The 23,206-nt window shown below is 34.6% G+C and overlaps 1 protein-coding gene across 7 annotated transcripts in view; it reads left to right on the top strand.

Annotated features, from left to right (window-relative positions):
• The window catches only part of ERMARD (ER membrane associated RNA degradation), a 43,319-nt gene extending 20,642 nt beyond the window's left edge, over positions 1-22,677 (top strand). For 6 of the 7 annotated variants that reach the window (XM_023503370.2, XM_031937450.1, XM_031937452.1 and 3 more), the window contains 7 exons: positions 6,838-7,011; positions 8,370-8,453; positions 12,582-12,661; positions 13,665-13,793; positions 14,611-14,829; positions 17,082-17,195; positions 20,579-22,677. In XM_023503370.2, the coding sequence (XP_023359138.1) occupies positions 6,838-7,011; positions 8,370-8,453; positions 12,582-12,661; positions 13,665-13,793; positions 14,611-14,829; positions 17,082-17,195; positions 20,579-20,762 (984 nt within the window). In that variant the 3' untranslated portion in view covers positions 20,763-22,677. The remainder of the gene's footprint in view (positions 1-6,837; positions 7,012-8,369; positions 8,454-12,581; positions 12,662-13,664; positions 13,794-14,610; positions 14,830-17,081; positions 17,196-20,578) is intronic. The other variant, XM_023503367.2, reaches the window with a different exon arrangement.
• Positions 22,678-23,206: the final 529 nt, after the last annotated feature.

Raw genomic sequence — 23,206 nt, 5'->3', positions numbered from 1 at the left:
GTGAACTTCTAAGGAGTTAGCAGGCAAGAAAAGTTGTATAGACAGCTTTGTATATCACCAATCTGCAGTTTATTTAAGGATTAAATTAAATCATGCTCCAATAGGTAGGTAATAAAGCAGCAGTTGTAGTTGTCTCTTTTGGAGAGACATGGACCTAGTATCCAAAATTACTTGAGCATATCAAGGTATAGATAGGTATTATACTACTGCTTTCCTTAGAAACTTTTATATGCTGGAAAATCTGAGGACAAAGGATCAAATTAAAAGTGTATTTATTTGTTATTCTAACAGAGTATCTTAGATAATTAAACTAAACTAAAATATCTGTGTGCCAGATATAAGGTACATTACCATGTAGTTGCCCTTAATATGATATGAATTCATTGAAACAAAAATATATAATAATTATTCTTTTGGATATTAGGGAGATGGTGAATATGAATTTTGTTTATGAAAAGTTTGTTTCATTAGGTATTATAGTCCATTTCCCTCTTAGGTATTTGTCTAATGCCCTTGTGTGCATTGTTTTCTTGGTTCTACTCACTTCATTTTGGCATCAGTTCATGTAAGTCTTTTCAGACTTTTCTGAAATCAGCCTTCTCATTTCTTGTAGAACAAAAATATTCCATTACTTTCATATACCATGAGTTAATTTCCAATCCCTAATTTCCAGTTCCTTGCCACTATAAAAAGAGCTACTACAATCACTTTTGCAGGTATGGGTCCTTTCCTTTCCCCTAAGCCCACCCCTTTTTAAAAAAATTTTTTTCCCAAATACATGTAAAGATAGTTTTCAGTATAATTTTTGTAAGATTTTGTGTTCTAAATTTTTCTCCCTCTTTCTGTTAATCTTCTTCCTGCCCAAGTTAGCAAGCAATCTGATATTCTTTAAATATATGCAGTCTTTTAAAACATATTTCTATATGTCATATTGTACAAGAAAAATCAAATCAAAAGGGGAAAAAAAAGCCATGAGAGAAAAACTATGAAAAACCAAATACTCTGCTTCTATTTGTATTCAGTCTCCATAGTTGTCTCTGAGTATGATTAGCATTTTCTATCTCAAGTCTGTTGGAATTGTCTTGAATCATCATATTGTTGAGAAGAGCCAAGTCCGTCATATCTGATCGTCACATAATCTTCTTGTTACTGTGTACAGTGTTCTCCTGCTTCTGTCCACTTCACTCAGTATCAGTTCATATAGGTCTTAACAGGCTTTTCTGAAATCAGCCTGCTTATTTCTTGTAGAACAATAATATTCTATTACCTTCACATACCACAACTTATTCAGCCATTTCCCAACTGATGGGCATCCACTCAGTGGATTCTATTTACCTCTTTGACTTCTTTATATTTATGTTCTCTTTGACTTCTTTCTTATATACCTCTTTGACTTCTTTTTTATTTATTTTGTGGTGTGTTTTATCTAATTCTGAGAGTGTAATGTTAAGATCTCCCACTATTATAGTTTTGCTGTCTATTTCTTCTTGCAGCTCTCTTAATTTCTCTTTTAAGAATTTAGATGCTACACCACTTGGTGCATATATGTTTAATATTGATATTGCTTCATTATCTATGCTACCCTTTAGCAAGATGTAGTGCCCTTCCTTATCTCTTTTAATTATATCAATTTTTGCTTTTGTTTGATCTGAGATGAGGATGGCTACCCCTGCTTTTTTTTACTTCACCTGAAGCATAGTAGAGTCTACTCCCGCCTTTTACCTTTACTCTGTATGTATCTCCCTGCTTCAGGTGTGTTTCCTGTAAACAACATATTGTAGGATTCTGGTTTTTAATCCAGTCTGCTAACTGCGTCCTCTTTATGGGGGAGTTTACCCCATTCACATTTATGGTTAGAATTACCAATTCTGTATTACTTGACATCTTGTTAACCCCTGTTTATGCTTTTCTCCTTTCCTTTCCCCTTATCCCCCTCCCCAGTATTAACCTTGTGAGCACCACTTGCTTCTCACAACCCTCCCTTCTTAGTATCTCTCTCCCCACCTTAGAATTCCTCCCCCATCTTGCTCCTTTTCCTCATAATTTTTGTATTCCCTTCCGCTTAGCTTACTCCTTCCCTTTTTACTTTTCCCCTCCCATTTTTCAATGAGGTGGGAAAAGTTTCACCATAAATCGAATATGTCTAATATTTTTCTCTTTAAGCCAATTCTGATGCTAGTAAGATACATACTATGTTCATCTCCCTTCATTCTTTCACTCAGATATAATAGGTTTTCTTTGCCTCTTCATGAGATGTACTACCCCCCACTTTACCCTTTTCCGGGTACAATTTCCTTTCCACCTCTAGTTTCTAGAACAAAGTATATATGTGTTCTTTATATATCATGATAGCAGAAATATAGTTCCCAAGATTTCTTTTTACCTTTTTAGGTTTCTCTTGAGTTGTATATTTGTAGATCAAACTTTTTGTTTAGTTCTGTTTTTTTTCATCAAAAATAGGTGAAATTCACTTATTTCATTGAATGTCCATCTTCTTCCCTGGAAAAAGATATTCATTTTGGCTGGTTAAGTTATTTTTGGCTGCATACCAAATTCCTTAGCCTTTTAGAATATTATATTCCAGGCCCTTCAATTCTTTAATGTGGACGCTGCTAGATCCTGAGTAATCTTTATTGTGGCTCCTTTATATTTGAATTGATTTTTTCTAGCAGCTTGCAATATTTTTTCCTTCGTTTGATAGTTCTGGCATTTGGCCACTATATTTTTTTGGTGTTTTGATTTTAGGATCCTTTTCAGTAGGTGATCGATGAATTCTTTCAATGTGTATTTTGCCCTCTGTTTCTATAACTTCTGGGCAGTTCTCTTTGATAATTTCCTGGAAAATAGTGTCCAGGCTCTTTTTTTTATCATATTTTTCAGGGAGTCCAATAATTCTCAGATTGTCTCTCCTAGATCTATTTTCCAGGTCTGTTCTTTTCCCAAGAAGGTATTTGACATGTTTTTCCATTGTTTCATTTTTTTGGTTTTGCTTGATTGATTCTTGGTGTCTCCTTGAGTCATTCAATTCCATTTCTTTGATTCTGATTTTCAATGAAATATTTTCTTCACTCACTTTTTAAATATCTTTTTCTAATTGTCCAATTGAGTTTTTGAGTTTTTAAGTGAGTTGTTTTGTTCTATGGAATGTTTTTCCATTTCACCAATTTTATTTTTTAGAGAGCTATTTTTTTTTCCAACTCACTAATTTTGTTTTTCAAGGATTTTATTTCTTTATCCACTCTATCTTTAAATGAGTGGGATGACTTATCCAGACTCTCTTGCCAAGCTTCCCTTTCCTTTTCCCATTTTTCTTCTAGCTTTCTTGTGAGAGTCTTTTTAATTTCTTCTATGAGGGTCTCGTGTATTGAGTGGGGCTGACAATATACAATTTAGCAAGTAACATAATAGCTTAAATATATTTCATTTAATTAGGAGATACAAATATGTGACCTCTTCAAATACAGATTTAAATTTCTAGTAACAATACTTCAGTATCAGTGTACCCACATTTCTAAAATATACCAGAATAAACAAGTTCACAATTTTAGTAATTATCTCTTACAATTCCAGATCCAGAATTCCAGTTTAAATACACACAGCCCCAGAATTTAAGATGGCGGGAAACTGCCCTTTCAAGTCTGTCCACAGGGTTTTAAGACATTGTCAGACTTTGGACCCAGGTGCCAAACTACAGTTCTGTGGCCTAGTCCCACCCTCCATGCCAGAAATGCCAGAGTGGGTGGGAGTCCATGTTAAAGATTTTGGGGCACCAGCACAAACCCTAAAAGAATTCAGGCTGGCCAAGGACAACAGCCTAGCCAAGTTAGATTTCACATACCTAAGAAGCTTGGAAAATCCCAGAGAGGGCGTTTTGGGGTTTTTTTTTTGTTTGTTTTTTTCCCCCTGTAAGCCTCAAGTTCTGGCCCTCAGAAGGCTTTTAATCATGCAAATTAGGCCTACTTAAAAGTATAGTAGACCAACTCAACTTAGCTGATAGTGTCAAGCAATTTAAAACTTAAGTCTCAGAAACCTCAAAATTTGCTAAAATGTTTTCACATTTTTATAACTTTTTATAAGTAGTTATAACATAACATTAGTTATAACTTTAACTATTACTGCAGACCCAAATTGTCCAGTTTTGGGTTCACAGAAATATCAGGGTTTTTTTTTGTTTTTTGGGGGGGGGAGGAGGTATGGCAGTTAAAAACTTTACCTATTTTGGAACTAGTCCTTCTTCTCTCTAGATAAAAACTATTTGCATAAGTCCAATTATACACAAAACAAATGCTTTTAAAATTCCAAATAGCCAGATCTTTTCCTTTGTAATTTGACTAAGAGAAACATAGAAGACTAACACAACTCTCTCTCTCTCTCTCACACACACACACACACACCCTGCTTTTTTAAATCAATCAAGCTCCCATTCTTGGCCCCTCCTTGGAGTAGAAGCCTTCGGAACCCTTATTGAAGGCTCCTCTGAATTTACACCCAACTCTCCAGCGGATGGACACCTGGGTACCGCCCAAAGTAACAGTATTTAATCCCTGTAAATTTTGGGACTTAATCCCAATTCTTCCTAAAGGGCTATCTTCCCGGGACACCAGATAGGTTTAGAACCAGCTACTTTCCTTTCCTAAAGTTCACAGTATCTTGTCCTCTTTTAATGGAAGATTCTCTTGATCTTACTAAAGGAAAATAGGAGAATCCTTATGGACTCAAGCTGCCTATGATTTTCCCATTATCCAGTTGTTTGGCAGAGTCCCTCCTCCCTTTACCAGTTCTTGCCTTTACCTTGTGTGTTGCATAACTTACCTGATTGATTTCAAACTTTTCTTAGCTGGCTTATTTTGCTGGGCAAAAATTAATCCTCTAGCTTTGCTAGCCCACTTCTGTTTTTACTTTCTCTGTATGTCTCTCTTCGGGAGTTTATCCCATCAGAGTGGGAGTTTCTGAGCTAAGTCCAAGGACCACCGGGGAATTCTCTGGAGGATACCTGCCCAAGAATTTGGTACAGGAGGAAATAGGAATGTCCTGGATGAGCCTCCTAAGTGTGTGGGACAGTATCAACCGCAAAAATAATCAGACTCTCAGAATAAGAAAAAGGAAAAAAAAGGTTTTATTATGATCTCGAAAGAAAGGACATTTCCCATCTGACAGGGTGTTTGTCAGTTTAAAAAAAAAAAAAAGGAGTGCAAAACACCAGATTAAATATCCTGAACATAGAAGTTCCCATTCCTACCTGGCCTTTTTTCCGATTAGGGGAGTCTGGGCTTGCATTCTAATTGCAGAAATCTAACTCAGAAACAAAAGAATAAATTGCTTTTAAAAGAGGTACTTAAATGCTAATTAATAAGAGGTGGTAGAAAACAGTGGGGGACAAATACATGCAATTTTTCTAGTTATAGTTCTCAAGTTATTGGAAAGTCTCAAGTCACAATTAAAATATAATTTAAAACTATATTCCCATAAGAGGTCTTCACTCAGTTAATTCTACACACTATTATTATTTACACTTTCTGTTATCTTTTCTCTTAAGCACTTATGGCCTCCCAGCAATACTTTACTTTGAGTCACAACCCTTTTTTAATGAAAATTTAGAATCTAAACCTGCCCCCTTTTTCTATTCAATTTGTATGTGGAATAGGGGAGGATACTTGAGAATTTAATGTTGGAAATATATTGGACAAGACATCGAGACACTATTTCTAATCTTTATTATGTTGTTAGATATGTGAGTTGGAGAAAATCATTTACTTTCTATGGACTTTTTCATTTGTAAAATAAAGTACTAGACCAGTAGTTATCTAGAACTTCTTTTGGCAATGAAAGGCCAGTTCTAAAATCAGAAGCAGCAGAGGTAGTTTGAACTAAATAGTTTTCAAATCTTTTTCTTCCCCAAATCTTTGTAAAATCACTTGCCACTACTTGGGGAGGGGGAACTAGATAGTAAATTCTTAAGAGGAAGGGGATATGTATGGATATATGTCTGAATGTGAGATTTCCATTCCATTTCCTTGTTGCTGAAGAGAACATAACTGTTTCAACTTACTGGGGTCTTGAAATGAAAGGCCATTCCAAGGGAATGACAAGAGAAAAGAATGACAGTACTTGTGGATAGCATTGAAGGCTTTGAGTATATGGGGAAAGAACAATAAAATTTTGGTTGATTTAATTAGAGGCCGGGTAGAAGAGAAAAGTTATATAAAGAATCACTAAGAATAGTTATTGAAAGTTCTCTTTTCCATAACTTATTCAGAACTTCCCCTGGATTCCTTAGAGTACTTAACTAATGCTTAAACACAGTGCAAAGCAAAAAAACTTTCTTAAATCAAGACTAAGGTGGTAAAATTATATAATGTTGCCATATAATATATTATGTATATTAGTGAAACATGCAGAATCCTATTGACGATTTCCTGGCTTTCTACAGATAAGTGGTTGCAGAAAGTTTGCAGGAAGTTAGGATTCCATGTGTGGTAGTCCTGAGAGTCCTGAATGTAGAGATAGAACTGGATTTGAGTTTCTCTAGCAGTTACTACGTGAGTGACTTTGAGCAAGTTACTGAATTTTTCTGGGCTTCGATTTCCCTATCAGTGAGGCGAGGGGACTACATGGTTTCTAAAGGTCTTTCTATCTCTAAATTCTATGATCCTATGCAAAAGGAAGATTTTTATGGTAGCAAAATATGTATAAATAGTGTATTGCTTATATTATAATGATCACTTTGAAAGATATTGCCCAGTGGAAGTTTGTTCTGCACTTGGCTTCATGCGATTCACACTCCCAAGTATGAATAATATTACAATGTGTGTTTTATCTCTACTTGTTTCCTGACAGGAGTTTCTTTGGGATTTCTTGAACCACCAAGAAGGCCCACGTGTAAGAGATCGCTTAAGCCATGGGGAGATCAATGTAAATGACTTTCCAAAAGAGGTTACAAATCAGCTACTTGCCTTTTCCATTGTACTCTTACTCAGATTTGTTGAAGAAGATGTGTTATCAGTTTCTAAGGTAATATTATTTATGGAAAATTACTGTCAATTTTATTTGCTACCAGATATACACAGAACAAGATAACTTTGAAAATGTAGTCATTTCTCAATTCAATTTTAAATCATTTATTTCTCTAGTAATAGGGAAAATTGAAAATGGAGTCTGTTTATTGACTTCTTTTTTAAAATTCTCCTAGACAGGTCAATCTATAGATTTTCTATTTAATTTAATTTGAAGTGGTTTAAAGTACTTCTTAGAAACACCTTTTTGTGTGTTTCTAAAAGCTAATGAAAATTGTCAAGAACCAGGATGATAAAAGAACTCTGATACAGTTTTCTGCTCCTGATCTGACAATGTACAATTCATGTAGCCATGGGCAGGTCTCTCTCTAGTTCTCACATTCTTCAACTGTTTGTAGAATTAGAGATTTGCATCAGAATAGGAATTTCCAACCTGAGATATGAAATTTTTCATATTGGGACTATTGGGAATATGGAGAAACTCTTATCCTACTGAAAAGAATTTTGTTATTTCATTTTTTATTGCACGTGAATGGCAAATGCCATATTTTATTTCTTTCTGTATTGTATCCCCCATGGTGGGATGGGAAGATGGATAAGCATTATATGCAAAGCATAGTGCTCAGTGGTTTGCAAATATGATCTTGTTTGATCTCCAAAACAACTGTATGAAAGTAATGCTGTTATCATCCCCATTTCATGTTTAAGGAAACTCTGCCAAACTGAAGTTAAATAACTTCTCCACAGTCACACAGCTACTAAGTGTCTGAGGATGGATTTGAACTCATATTTCCCCAAGTCCAGAGTCAGTGCTCTATCCACTGTGCTATTTAGCTACCTCCTATAAGAAGGGTATAGAGTATAGAAAGGGTTCTTGAAAGCCAAGTTATACAAGGAACTGAGAAAGATTGGGAACCCTTAAACTAGAGGATCATTAAAATTCCTTCTAGCTTTAATTATATATGAATTCTATTATAATATGAACAAAAACAACTTTTTCAAAACTACATATTAAAGTAGTAAATATCTCTAAGTGTCTACTAAATTTGCATGAGTTGGGGATATACCAAGACAAATATTATTAAAGCTGTCATACTTTGAAATTTTGTTCGAATATTTTATTATCCATTAAGTTAAAACTATTACCACCTATAATCTGGGCCTTATATTTAAAGTTTCATCGAATGTTTATGAAAAATTTTTTTCATTATAGTTGTTTATTTCCCTGTTTTTGAGATAAGATCTTTGGAAAACTTGTCTTAAATGACTTTCGCTTCAATGTCAGAAAGCCATGAGATAAAACAAAAGTTACAGTCATTAAACTAAATCTGCCTTCTCTGTTTTTTTAAAAACCAGGAGAATGCATCAATCAAAATTTTAATAGACTGTGCAAATTGCTATTGTTCTCAGTTCCATCCAGTTTCTCAGCTTAAAAAAAAGGTAGGAAGGCATATTACCTAAAAGGGTACGTTTGTGTGTGTGTGCGTGTGTTTTGATGAAATTATTCCTTTATAAATTGGAACCAAGTCATGATGTAGTAATGGAGAACTTCAATCAGTATGCTATAGAGCTCTTTTTTGTAAAAAGTAGAGCAGGTTAATTATGTCTTAGTGATTATTTAATATTCAGAATATGGAGTTTATGTATGTGAAGAACTTGTCTGAATCTAATTCTCATAAAGTGGGGGAGAAATGATGGAACTTTGTGAGGGTGAGAGGGAGACATTGCTTCTTGTATCTTAAGATGTGTATTAGAAAAGGAAAGGAGAGTTGGGAATAATGTAACATCTATCTTACATTTTAGAAGTTCAAATTTCATGTAATTTAGAAGGTTATGTAGATATAAGCTTTCTCTTCTCTCTTCATTTTGAAACATCATTATGATTTCCAAATTTCTCCTTTCTCCAATCTTTGACGCTGAATTGCCCTTGATTCTTATCTCTTCCTGTCTTTATCTGCACACTGCAACCTCATTCATTCTTTTTCCTTCCCAATTCTTTTCTCATCCTCTCCCTCTTTCTTTTCTTCTGTCTTGTCCTCTTTTATTTCTTTTCTTCCCTCCTTTTCTCCCTTTTTCTCACCTTGTCGGCCACTTAAGCTTTCTTTTTTCCTTTTTCTCAGATAACTCACTGAAAAAGTTGTTTACATTACAGCTTCCATATCTTTCCTCTCACTATTCAAACTTTTATGTTTTAGTTTTTGACCATTATCACTTGACTGAAACAATTCTCTCCAAAGTTAAATAACCTCTTAATGGCTTCCTAATTTTCTGAACATTTTCTCTTCTCCTGAAGGTCTCCCCTTCCTTAAAAAGAAAATTTGATATGGCTCTCCCTTGCATGCAGTTTCTCATATCTTCCTTTCATGGCAGAATCCCTAGGAAGAAGAAAGATAAAAGTTTTCTCAGTGCTTCCCCTTACCATCATTTTCAGTCCTTTCTGGCATCTGATTTCATCATTTAATTGAGTTGGCCCTTGCCAAGATCATCAGTGAGATTTTCTGTATTTAAAAAAAAAATCCTCTTTTTATTGTTGTCTTTTTTAAATATCATAGTCATTTCCAAATATTTCTTTCCCTTTATGAGGTGAGCCATTCATTTTTTAAAAGGGAGAGGAAAAAAAAGAGTTCAAAAATGACTAGCACATCAACATGTTTGATAGCATATGCAATATTCTGTGCACATTTTCACCCTTCTCCAATGAAAGGAGAGATACATTTTCCTAACTCAGCTAATATTTATTAAATACCTATTTGCCAAGCAGTGTACTAAGCACTGGAAATATAAAAATGGCAGTCTACCCCCTCCAAAAACATTCTAAGCGAATCAGTCTCTGCTCTGAAGGAGCTCCCAATCTACGGGGGGAGACAATATGCAATTAACTGTTTACAAACAAGATATAATGATAGCTAACATTTATACAGCACTTACTGTGTACCAGGCATGTGCGAAGTACGCTATCATTATTATCTCATTTGATCTTCACAAGAACCCTAGTAGATAGGTATTATTATTATCTCCATTTTATAGATGAGACAAATAGAGGTTCCTATACTTGCCAGAGTCTCTCTGTCTCTGTCTCTCTCTTTTTTTTTTTTTTGCTGAGGCAATTGGGTCCAGGATCACACAGCTAGTCAGTGGTAAATGTCTGAGGCCAGATTTGAACTCGAGGTTCTCTTGACTTCAGGGCTGGTGCTCTGTCTACTGCACTACCTAGCTACCCCGTGTTTATCATTTCTTACAGAACAGTAATATTCCTTTACATTCATAAACCATGACTTATTCAGTTCTTCCTAAATTAATGGACATCCCCTCAATTTGCAATTCCTTGTCACCACAAAAAGAGCTGCTACAAATATTTTTGCACATGTAGTTCTTTTCCTTCTTTTATAATTCTTTGGGATACAGATCCAGTAATGAGACTGTTGTATCAAAGGGTATACACAATTTTATAGCTCTTTGATCATAGTTCCAAATTGCTTTCCAGAATGGTTGAATCAGTTAAAAATTCCACCAACAATGCATTAGTATCCCAGTTTTCTCACATCCCCTACAACATTTATAATTATCTTTTCCTATCATCTTAGTCAAACTGAGAGATGTGAGATGGTACCTCAGAGTTGTTTTAATTTGCATTTCTCTAATCAATAGTGATTTAGAATATGTTTTCATATGAATAGAGATGGCTTTAATTTTTTTATTGGAAAATTGTTCATATCCTTTGACTATCAATTGGAGAATGACTTGTATTCTTATAAATTTGATTCAGTTCTCTATATATTTTAGAAGTGAGGCCTTTATCACTCATTGATTGTAAAAATTACGTCTCAGCTTTTTCTACTTCCCTTCTAATCTTAGCTTCATTGGTTTTGTTTATGTAAAAACTTTTTAATTTAATGTAATCAAAATTATCCATTTCACATTTCATAATGTCCTCTGATTCTTGTTTATCATAAATTCTTCCCTCTTCCAAAGATCTGACAAGGAAACTATCCCTTGCTCTCCTTATTTGTTTATAGTTCACCCTTTCTACCTAAATCATGAACCCATTTCAGCATTATCTTGGTGTAAGGGGTGTGAGAGATGTTGGTCCATGCCTAATTTTTGCCATACCATTTTCTAGTTTTCCCAGCAATTTTTATCAAATAGTGGGTTTTTATCCTAGAAGCTGGAGTCTTTGGATTTATCAAACAGTAGATTACTGTATCTATTGACTGCTATGTCTTGTGTACCTAACCTATTCCATTGATCCACCACTCTTATTTCATAATCAGTACCAAATGTTTTTGATGACTGCCATTTTATAATATAGTTTTAAGCTTGGTATAGGTAGGCCACCTTCTTTTGCATTTTTTCCTCAATTCCCTTGATATTGATTTTTTGTTCTTCCAGATGAATTTAGGTATCTTTTTCTATCTCTATAAAGTAACTTCTTGGCAGTTTGATTTGTATGGCACTGAATAAGTAGATTAATTTAGATATAATTGTAATTTTTATTATATTAGCTTGGCCTACCCATAAGAAATTGATATTTTTCATTTATTTGGAATAATAAAGAAATAAAGTCCATTGACTTGATTTGTGTGAAAAATATTTTGTAATTGTGTTCATATCCTGGGTTTGTCTTGGTAGGCAAACTTCCAAACATTATATATTGTTTTCAATTATTTGAAATGGAATTTCTCCTTCTGTCTCTTACTTCTGGGCTTTGTTGGTAATATGTAAAAATGCTTATGATTTATGTAGCTTTATTTCATATTCTGCAACTTTGCTGAATTGTTTCAAGTAGTTTTTTAGTTGATTCTCTAAATGTACCATCATTTCGTCTGCAAATAGTGATAGTTTTGTTTTTCCATTGTCTACTCTAATTCCAAAGAGTGAATTTTATATTTGATCCTGAAGGTGATAGGGAACCACTGCAGTTTTATGGGGGTGATATGGTTAGATCTATGTTTTAGTAAGTTCAATTTGACAGTTGAGTGGAGGAGAGACTGGAGTGAGGGGAGCCTTGAGCTTGGGAGAGAAGCCAAAAATTGTTGCAGTAGTCAAGGTGTGAGGTGACAGGGGGACCTATATTAGGGTCGTGACAGTGTCAGGGGAGAGAAGGGGGTTCCCCCTCTATGACAGATGTTACAAAGATAGAAATGAAAGCACTTGGCAAGAGATTGGATATGTGGAGTGTGAGAGACTGAAGAATCAGGATAATACCTGCCTACATGGCAAACCTAAGTGCCTAGGATTGTGGTACCCTTCACAGTAGCAGGAAAATTAGGAAGAGTTGAAGACTTGAGGTGAAAGAAGTTCAGTTCAAGACATGTCTACTGTATATCATTACTTGAATAACATAATTATGAATTTGTTCCATTTTTCTAATAATTTAATTGTAACTTATGCATTCCAGGCAGTAAACTGCTGAATTACTTATGTTAATTTTTTGGCCAAAATACAAAAAATAGAGCTTAATGGGTTTTTCACATGTATTGCATTCTAAATTTGATAGAATTTTGAAAAATAAATTTACCAGATAATATCTTTGAATTCCTTAAAATTAATTACATTTTGATTTCCTAGATCCTATACTGTGAGGAAAGCATCACAATATGGCCTCAGCTTCCATTAGTGCCAGTGGAACAAATTCAGGAAGCAACCAGGTATGGCATCAAGCTAAAAGATAGGGCAAATGTCTTATAGTTATAAGGGTAAGATGGGGTCTTGATAGGTTTTTGATCCTTAGTGTTAAAATTAATTCTTGTTCAGAGAAGGCCTTTAAAAAACCACTACTCAGAATTCCCCTGAATTCTCATCAGTGTGGGTATTTTCTCCAATGATGCAAGCCACAACCCAACTCACTTGCTCATCTTGTACAGTTCCTGTTCATGTCTTGCTGTGATTTTGTCCCTCTGCTGAGAGTTGCTCCTTTTCTTCTCTGTCTCTTGTGTAAGGAGGAGTGAATGTCCCAGAGGAGTGAATGGACTTTTTTAAAAATTATTTTGTTTTTTGGCTCATGCATTTCTTTGATGAAATCTTTTATATTATTTTTCTTGTTATTCCTACTTAGAATGCATTCCATCCTGCTGTTTCCCACTGTGTCCCCCATCATTGTCCTTTGATCTTCATTTTTATAGACCTTCTCTTTTATATTTGGTCTGGTCTAGCAGTTTTTCCTCATTATTTTCTTCAATGCCAGGTCCCACTTCATCTCTTTAGAAGAGTAAATAATAAGAAAGTTTCATACAGACCTTTACAAAAAAATCTCCCTTGGTTAAACATTTTATAGATATTTTTTCGAATAAAATATTCATTTCATTAATGAAGCATTATTGCCCCTAACTTACAGGGTATGAAACTAGTAACAGTGAGATTGCTACAGATGTGTTCTTGTACATACACGCATTTATATGTTTATGTGCATATAATACATATACGTTCTTTGCAAAGGCCTAACTGAAAAGACAGCTAATTGAAATTGAATCAAAGGTAAACTAAACTTCAAAAGTACATTGCTTTATCATTAAAAAAAAATTTGCTGATCGATATTTATTCATTACTCAAAGGATTTGGTGCTGTTACACAAGCAAACTAGTTATATATTCATTTAATCAAGTATGAACTTCTAAAATTGTAGTTATAAATCTAAAATTTTATATTTTTCAGATTAGGAAGCAATTCTGAAGCAAATGATTGTTATCATTTGATTATGAAAATTTCTTCTGAGCTCCAACATTATGTGCCACAGGTTGACTGTAATTTGAGTAATTTACTGGATAATCCTCCTACAGCAAAGTAAGTAATCTTTAGAATTAAGTAGTATTTGAATATTTAGTGTTTAGTAGTAAGGCATCTTTAGTATTATTATAATTATCTTCGAATCTACTGCTTATTTATTTATTTAAAACATTTTTTTTTTAATCTTTTGAGTTTTGAATTTTCTCTGTTCTCCATTGTGAAGTCAGGAAAGTGATATCAGTTATATATGGAAAATTGTGTAAAACATTCAAAATAAGAAAAATAAATTGAAAAAATACGCTTTACTCTGTATTTTGATTCCATCAGTTCTTTTTCTGGAGGTGGATAGTATTTTTCATCATAAGTTCTTCAGAATTGCCCTGTATTGAATAGATAAATTGTTTACAGTTGACTATCATATTACTATGTACAATTTTTTCTCTTAGCTATACTTGCTTCACTTTGTATTGATTCATACAAATCTTCCCAGGTTTTTCTGAAATTACACTGCTTGTCATTTCTTATAGCACAATCATGTCATAGCTTGTTCAGCCATTTCCCTATTGATGAATTACCCCTTCAATTTTCTTGAGTATTATTAAAGCATTACTTGTTTGCATTGTCTTGTTTTACATTTTATGTGTAATTTTTTATAATTGAGGAATAATTTTCTAGTTCTAGAAATGCCCAGTTAGATATCTGGTATAAATTCAATAAAACAAAGAACGGTGGATTTGATAATATATAAAAGTTTTAGGAAATTTGCTGTTTGTTTGCTTTTTTCTTAATAAAAGTTATTTATGTTTTGAGAAAGTGAATCTTTTGCGAGTTCATTTTAAAATATATGATTAAAGCTTTATTTTCTGATTTCTAGGTGGTCTCTTTTACTTCATGAGCTTTGTAGCAAACGCATCCGAACTTTATATTGTCCACGGTCTGTCCTTGAAGTCCTTGTTATTCTTCAGAAAATAAGTGCGCATTGCCACCTGGTGTCTGATCAAATTATTGCCACTACAGAAATAAGATTTAAGCAGTGGACACAAAAGACACTTCGGTCTCGCCAGAGGCAGAACTATCTACGCATGTTAAACAGGTTTTTAAAATATCTATTTTATTTTGGATGAGAGCAAAATCATAACATTAACTTTAGGTGTAGTTTTAATTTCTTTATTCAGAGAAAACTGAAGTTCTTTTAAGAAATCCTTAGTTACTCATCTGAAGCAGCCAGAAACAGCATGGCATTGTTATGGTTAGACTTTTAGCCTGAAGTCAAGAAAACCTGGATCCCAGTTTTGCTTTTAATGCATACTAACTTATCACTGAACTTCTGAATTTCTGGATATTCTCAAAGACTAGAAGTTCCTCCTTTGTATTGGTGAAGGGAGTTTCCTCACTAGGAATTTCTTACTTTGATAAGCTAGCCTGTTGGGCCCAAAGAGAGCAGCAGAGCATGGTGGCCATCTCAGCAATTTATCTTTACAAAGTCACAGAAGGTGGTAACTTAACTGAATTATAACTAAGAAAGGGACGTTGTTACGCGTTAACAACTTGTCCCAAAGCAAAGGTTTAGCCACTGAAGGAAGCCTGAAGGAAGGAAGGAAGAGATATTTTGGGGAAGTCAGGAGAATGCATTCTCTGGATAAGTGACAGTGTGAAGGCACAGAGGTGACAGAGGGAGTGTCACAGAGGCAAGGCCAGGATCACAAGAGTGCAAGGCAGGGTGGAATGGACAGTGAGGCTTAGGCAGGTTTGTGAAGGCTTTGAAAGCTAAAGAGAGGAGTTTGTGTACTAAAGGAAGATAGGAGGCCATAGGAGTTTGTAGTAGGGGAATGCCATGGTCAGATCTGTGCTTAACAAAGATCTCTTTGATGGCTGTGGGGAGGATAGACTAAATCAGGGAAGGATTTGGAGCAGGGAGGCCAATTACAGAGCTGTCACAAGCATCCAGGTGAGAAGTTAACTAAGGTGATGGTTGTGTGAGTAGATGGAAGGACTCGGATATGAGAGACATAGGTTATGAACCTGAGAGTCTGGAAAAAAACATGGTGTCTTCAGCAGATAAAAGGTTGTGAACTTGAGAGAGGGGGGAAGTGTGGTGCCTTCAACAGATATAAGGAGGTTTGAAGGAGAGGAGAGTTTTGGAGAAAATATAATGGTATCTGTTTTAGATATGTTGAACTTCAGATGTTTCTAAGATGTCCATTTTGAAATTTCCAGTGAGAAGTTACTCATATGTATGTGCCTGAAATTCAGAGAAGGGATCTGGGAATGTAATAATGAGAACCTGGGTGGGAGAGGCTGCTGAGAGGGAGAGGGGGGAGAGAGAAAGGAAGGGAGAGGGAGAGAGAGAGAAAAGGAGAGAGAGAGAAGGAGGGAAAGGGAGGGGGAAAAAGGAAAGAGAATGGGAGGGGGAGAGAATAAAGTAAGAACAGTGGGACCCAGAACAGAGCCTGCAGGGACACTTAATCATGAGAGGTTTGAATTTCAATGACAAACCAGGAAAGGTTAGTCTGAGAGAGACAGGAAAGAGCTATCATGAAAGCCCAGGGGAGATAGTGTGCATACCGTGTGCTTGTCACTTCCTCCCCACCCCCGCAATGATCTTTTTTCCTTGACTCATTTACATGCTGGTTGCTTGGTGTTCTTCAGTATTGTGAGTTTCATGATGGTATGCTTACACACAAGTTTTGGAGAGTAGACAACACTCTTGCCCTTTCCTAGTCACCAGTGGAGTGAAGAAGGTCTTTGGGTTTGTTCCCATGCTATGTAGCATAATGTTTTCTGCATTGTTGTTGGATGCCTTCAATGAGGATGAAAATAGCATCAAGATTGTCTACCACACTGATAGTAAACTGTTTAACTTGAAAGGGATATAACCTCTCTACAATCACTGAAGACAAAAAAACAAAGAAAATAAACTTAGTAACAAATTTGGATAATCAAATTCCTCCCTTGACTGTGTCTGAGAATGTATGTTTCATTTTATTTCTATGTCTATATGTTGTATCCATCTATCCCAATGAAATGTAAGTTCCTAAAGAACTAACAGTTTCAGTTCTCTTTTTATAAAAAGTCTTTGATTTCTATCTTGATGCCGTCTATATAGCAAGCATTCAATATATGTTTGTTGCAATGGATTCTGTGATTGTTTTATAATTCTGTGAGTGTGCTGGGAAAACTGAGGTGGAGGCTCTTTGTTTACCACATTTATTGGTGAAAAAAAGGGGGAAATGTGATTTCAGCTAGACAGAATAGCAGAGGTAAACAAAGGTTTTTTTCCAATAGAAAAGTGATTTTTTACCTGAAGAAAACATCTTTATTAATTAAGTTCTATTTTATTTTTAGTATTAAGCTTTTGTCTCCAGTACTCCAGCTACTATTATTACTAATCACACTGGAATTGGTCAATATTCATATTGTTAATGAAAAAAATGCTTGTGAATACCAACAGTACCTAAAGTAAGTATGTGACATTTTAAATTGAACTAAATGGATTTATTCTTTGTTATTTTTTCTTTGACAGTATCTTTTATTTTTAACCATTAAATAGATGCATTTCTTAAGCATTTTCCTTTAGACATTTATATAGGATCCTACATCTAATGCCAGAAGGATATGCCAAAGCCATCCAATACTCCTTATTTATAGTTGAAGAAATTGTAGATGAGGGACTGGCCCAAGACCTTTTGTAACAATATCAGAAGTAGGATTTGAATCCAGTTCTTCAGTTCCCAGAGCAGGTGGTTTTTCCAGTGTACCAACTGTTTCCTGAGATGGCATAGATAGAGAAATATAGTGAATCTTTGAAAAATTTCTCTTTTACTTGAGAATACAGGATTGCTATTGCTAGCACAGATAAAATGAATGTTGCTAAGAAAACAATTCCATCAAAAATCATTTAGTCCATTCTGTTACCTCTAGACATAGCAGAGAGATATATTGTGCACTCCAGAAGCAGAAATAGTGTGCTCCAGAGAGAGAGGGAAGAGATGGCTTGAATGAAACGGGCTAACCAACCACCATTACCATCTATCCAACAAAAGCCATCCAGAACCTCATATCTAAGAATCCTGATAATAGCAGTATCAACATGGGCTATATTTCTAGCCTAGCCACACTACCATTATCAGGGGGAACATTCTATGAAGTAATGGGGCCCCATCATGACAGCCACTAAGCCAGTAGAGGTGAGCATCACTTATGTTAAGACCTCACAGAGATGGCCTATTATCCCCCTGTTTTTTAAGAACTACTTGGAGTAGTAGTAACCACTCTTCTGACCCTGATCCCGCCCTGGTTCCTGCTGCCATCTTCCAGAAGCAAATACTGTTTTATCAGTCAAAACAACACTAAAGATGTGTTTATATATAAGCCTTATCTCTCCTTGTAATCCAGTTAAATCAACCTACTTGCCATCTAGGCTTCCAGGCCTTCTCTCTTGCTGATTCACCATAAAGACTGCTAGGTCTTTCCATGACCCCTTTGGTGAATCCTACCCTATCTGGTATTTGCTGTTGTGGGTCCTTCATTCTCGAAGAGGACCAATGACATCAAGAGAGGATGTTTTGACTTGCATGTATTGGATTTTCTATTTGCATCTCCAACACTTAGCACTTAGTGGTGCATTGTACCTAGTTTTGTGCTTAGCAGTTGTGTTCTCATTTAATTTATACATTCATTATGTAGCTAACTTAGCCTCAATGATTACTAAGGAAGATTCAGTTTTTCTTATATGATAAATTCTTATTCTACCTGATTGATTTAAAACATGTTTGGCAGAACTGAACTTTTCGGGTTTAGGAGAGAATTACACGTTTCCAAAATATCTAAAACCTCCTATAGCATTGGATTTTAAAGAAACAGTGTAACCTTTGTAGCCGTCTTTCTTAGGAGGACCTGAAAGCTCAGAGAAAACATCAGGACATGGAATCACAAAGGTCATATTAGCTCTTTGAGGATTCCTCAAGGTTATAGCTGATGATCAAATCTCAGAAATCCTTTACATTTGTTTTGGCAACTTAAAATCTGATCTTTGAGATGCATGATGCAGTAGAAAGAACATTTTTTGAAGTCAGAGGATGTTGGTTGAGTTGGGCAGGTCATTTCATCTGTTAATGTAGATGATACCTGCTTTACAACTAGGTCCTGTAAGCCTAGTGGATTGCAAGTTCAAAGTAAGTCAACAGAATGACACGGTAGCAAAAAAACCCACAAATAAAACTAGTCTTTATTAATAAAAGTATAGTATCCTTTTGTACTGTTGTCAGACTCAAATAGAGATGGGACCACTGAATTCTTATAGATTACTATGGGCCAAATAGAGTTTTGCAATGTTACGTTATCTTTGTTTTAGTGTACTTTAACAGATTTTGTTAAATATACCCAGTTATATTTTAATCAGCTTTAGGTTCCACTTGGGAATGTTATGGGCTGCATGCAAACTGCAGTCCATGTGCTTGACTTCTCTGTCCTAGATCTAAGTAGATGATGGTTACACTATTTTCTGCATTGATCAAATTATATCTTGAAGTATTTGTGCTATCTTCTGAGTACCACTTTTTTTTTTTTATAGCTTTTTATTTACAAGATATATGCATGGGTAATTTTTCAGCATTGACAATTGCAAAACCTTTTGTTCCAACTTTTCTCCTCCTTCCCCCCATCTGCTCCCCCAGATAGCAGGTTGACCAATACATGTTAAATATGTTAAAGTATAAATTAAATACAATATATGTATATACATGTCTAAACAGTTATTTTGCTTGAGTATCACTTTTTAAGATAAGACTTTGATGAACTAGAACATGCTCAGAAAAGTATGACTAGAGCAGTGAGGGAAACAGGAACCAGGAATGCAACTGAAAGGCCATAACGTATTAAGAATAGTTTGGGAGAGAAAAAAAAGATTTGGGGTAAGGGGGAAGTCTTTGTAATTATCTTTGGACATTTGAAGCTAAAGAATAGAGATCAATTTTTTTTCTTTGTGGCCCTAGAGGGTAGAACTTGGGGTTGGATGAAAGATATATTGAAACAAATTTTGATTGGATTTGAGCAATAATTTTCTAACAGAGCTATCCAGTGATAGAAAAGACTGTCTTGAGAGGAGGCTTTCATCACTGGAATTGTTCATGCAGAGACTTGCTAAACAGTCTCTTGGGAATATTGTATAGAAAATATCTGACTGGTTGGTTCTGTGATTCTAATATTTGGTTAGGTAGTATATGGATGCATGAGAGTCTGTAAAACAATCCTGGCATAAGTTTGAGCTTTTTGATAATTATTTCACTCTAATAATGTTTATTGTCAGGAAAATTTCCCTTCTAGGGCTTTTACTTTGAATTTATATTAATTTCTTCGTGTTTATTTCTCAGAGAAGGTCATTCACTTTTTTTTTTTTTTTTTTTTTTTTTTTATAAACAAGCACTAATATGTTTAAAGATGCCTGGAAAAACAAATCTCTTTTCAAAAGAACTAACATTTAGCCTAATGATTTTGTGCTTTCCATTTTATTGATTTGTATAGGATAAATAGGTCAAGTTCCAAAGGAGAAATAGGCATATATATCTCTTAGAATTATTCTATTTTAATACATATTTCTCGTTTTTAATTGCCCAAATCTTAGAATTTTCATCAAACATTTTTAGAGTCGCTATGTATATAATATTGTATCAAGAGAATGACATATATTCTACTTAGTCTAGTCTTGTTTTTGAAATAAGAAAAAGAAAGTTTGGGAGAAATCTGAGAAGGAAGAAAGTTTAAGTAATTGGTAGATAAATCAGTATCAGAAAAAAAAAGACCTTTTGCCAATCTTTTTCCTTTTTTTTTTTTTCTCTCTACAGGTTCTTGAAGTCAGTCTTGCAGTACACTGAGAATTTAGTGACTTACTCTAACCAAGAAAAAAACAAATGGGACGAATCCATCAATATTACACATCTAGTTTTAGTGAAAATATGGGCTTTTACTGACAAAAAGCAAATGTTAATGCACTTAGCCAAGAAATCCCCAAATAAAATTATTTTATGAAAATTCTTCATGAGTCAAAGTCTAATACGTATCATAGTATTTTCCCCTTTAGTAGTTTTTTCTTAGGTTGAAAAATTTTGGAAACTTAAACTTATAGTTTCCCAAGCTTCTTAAAATTCTATTTTATCAGTATAGCCTAAGTCTAGGAAACCTTTTAGTCATTCCTCTATTGCAAGAGGAGCAAGAAAATATAAGACCTCATATTTTTTCTCTAACAATACCTTTCCTCAAATAATTCACATAGTTATAATAGCATATTGATAATGTCTAGACAGAGAGTCTCAGAGAGAGTCTAAGAATACTATGTAAATGTTAAGTTGTTAATCCTTTCATCTTTTGAGTCTTGTTGGGAAATAAGTCTCACCTCATATTTGAAAGTGGGAAACCAAGATAAGAGTTGAGTCAGGAATCCAAGTCACCTAACTTCCTTTAAAGAAGGAGAGAATTAGTAAACTTTGCTAGTCCTCATTACTTTATTTATTTTTCTTACTACAGAATGTGAAATTCAGCCTTACAGGACTTTTTGTGGAAAATGCATAAAAATGCAGTATAAAATCCCTCATGGATTGAATCTGACTCTAATTGAATGTGACTCAGAAAAAATTGGTCTCAAACAATGAGATGTCCATCATTTTTCCCAAAAGATCATTCCAAAGCCAAACCAAACTTAGGACCTTTTCAGATCATGACTAGAACGAAAACACAAAATCCCTTAACTGCTCTTTGTATTACCAGCAGTTACAAAAGCATGTGGTAAATGCATTAGCATTTGGTTTGAGGAAAGGTAACTCTTAACAGAATAGTTTATAGGAATTTAGAAGTTTCACCATTTTCACTAAATATTTGTCGGGTATAACCATCTTTTGTATTTTAAGTCAAACTGTAAAGTCTTAGTAACATAGGAACAGAAAAAAATTCATTTTTACAAAAGCAAATGATCCAGTGAGACAATGAAAAGAACATTTTAGAGTCAGGAACTGGTTTCAGATCCAGCTTCTCACACTAATTCTCACTAGCATGACTTTGGAAATTTAGTTCTCTCATGCCTCAGTATCCTTATCTATAAAGTAAAGGGGCCTTTCTTTTTTGCTTGTTTCTTTTGGGCCAAAATGAAGAGGGAAAAAAACTCTTGGTTTTGACTTTTTCACAACACAATTAGTGGAAAGAATGGTGCTGTTGAAGTCTGTTTTGACATCTATTTGTAGAGTTCTTGCTATAGCCAAAAAACTAAATTTTCAGTGTGTGCCTTAAGAACGCTTTAAATTTTTATGGAATCTTTCTGAATTATTTGGGTTATTCTGCTGTTTTGGCAAATAAGAGCTTAGAGCAGAAAGCAATACCACAGGGCTTCAACACAAAGATGGGACTGTATTTTTATTAATTGGTTTCAGTTCTTTACATAGGAGAAAATATATAGTGAATATCTGTTCAAGTATTGCAAACCGGAAAATAGTCAAATCCAAAAAAATCAATTTAGGGAGTCAGAAAACAGGTCTCATCTATTGCCAAAAACTAGTTTTTGTTTTGTCTTTTTTGTTAGCACATTGTTTTTCTCTGCATGTTTCCAAAATGACCTGTCCCAAATACACAATTTCCTCAAAATTGTAACATTGCATTATCAGATTCAGAGCACCTATAGGAAGCTTTCAAGTCAATTACTAATGACTGGTTTCAAAGCAAGTTGGGAGAATTATTATGAAAAATAATGTAATTATGTAGTTCAAGACATTTCATTGTGTATTGAAGCTTTTGAAACGTGATGAAACATTTAGGTGAATCTGTGGTAATGTTTATAGAAAGATATACTTATAAGCAATTGAATATAAAATGTATGACTAACTTTTAAAAAAATACTGTATAAATATTTTAGAAAAGGGCTAAAACATGGGCATGAGTTAGTTATTAAACATTTTAATAGCTAAAAAAAAAAAAAGAGGTGAAAGAGGAAATATGTTATCTGTACCCCAAAGCTCCTCCTTTGGCCCTCTTATCTCTTCATATTAGTTTGCTTGGGGCATTTCATCAGCTCCCATAGGTCCGATTACCTTCTTTCTACAAATGATTTTTAGATCCATTTATTTAGCCCTTGCTTCTGACCTGATCTCCTGTCATGTATCTTCAATTGCCTCTTGGACATCTTGAACCAGGTATCCCATAGACTTCAACATGTCTAAAACCAAACTCATTTTTTTTCCTCCTTAGTGCCATCCCCACTTCCTAACTTTACTATTACTGTTGAGTACTCCCTTCTTGTTACCTAGATTTGTAACCTAAGTGTCATTCTTCACACCTCATTTTCAACCCCTCCCTTTCCTCTTGTCTAACTTCTCTCCAAGGCTTATGGATTCTACTTTTGTTAAATTTCTCTATGTCCCCCTTTCTCATCTGAAATCCTGGGGCAGATTCTCATAACCTCACAAGTGAACATTCTGTTCTAAAAGAGT

The sequence above is a fragment of the Sarcophilus harrisii genome, chromosome 4 (genome assembly GCF_902635505.1).
Source record: "Sarcophilus harrisii chromosome 4, mSarHar1.11, whole genome shotgun sequence".
Lineage (NCBI taxonomy): Eukaryota > Metazoa > Chordata > Mammalia > Dasyuromorphia > Dasyuridae > Sarcophilus > Sarcophilus harrisii.
This window is presented reverse-complemented; position numbering and strand designations above follow the sequence as displayed.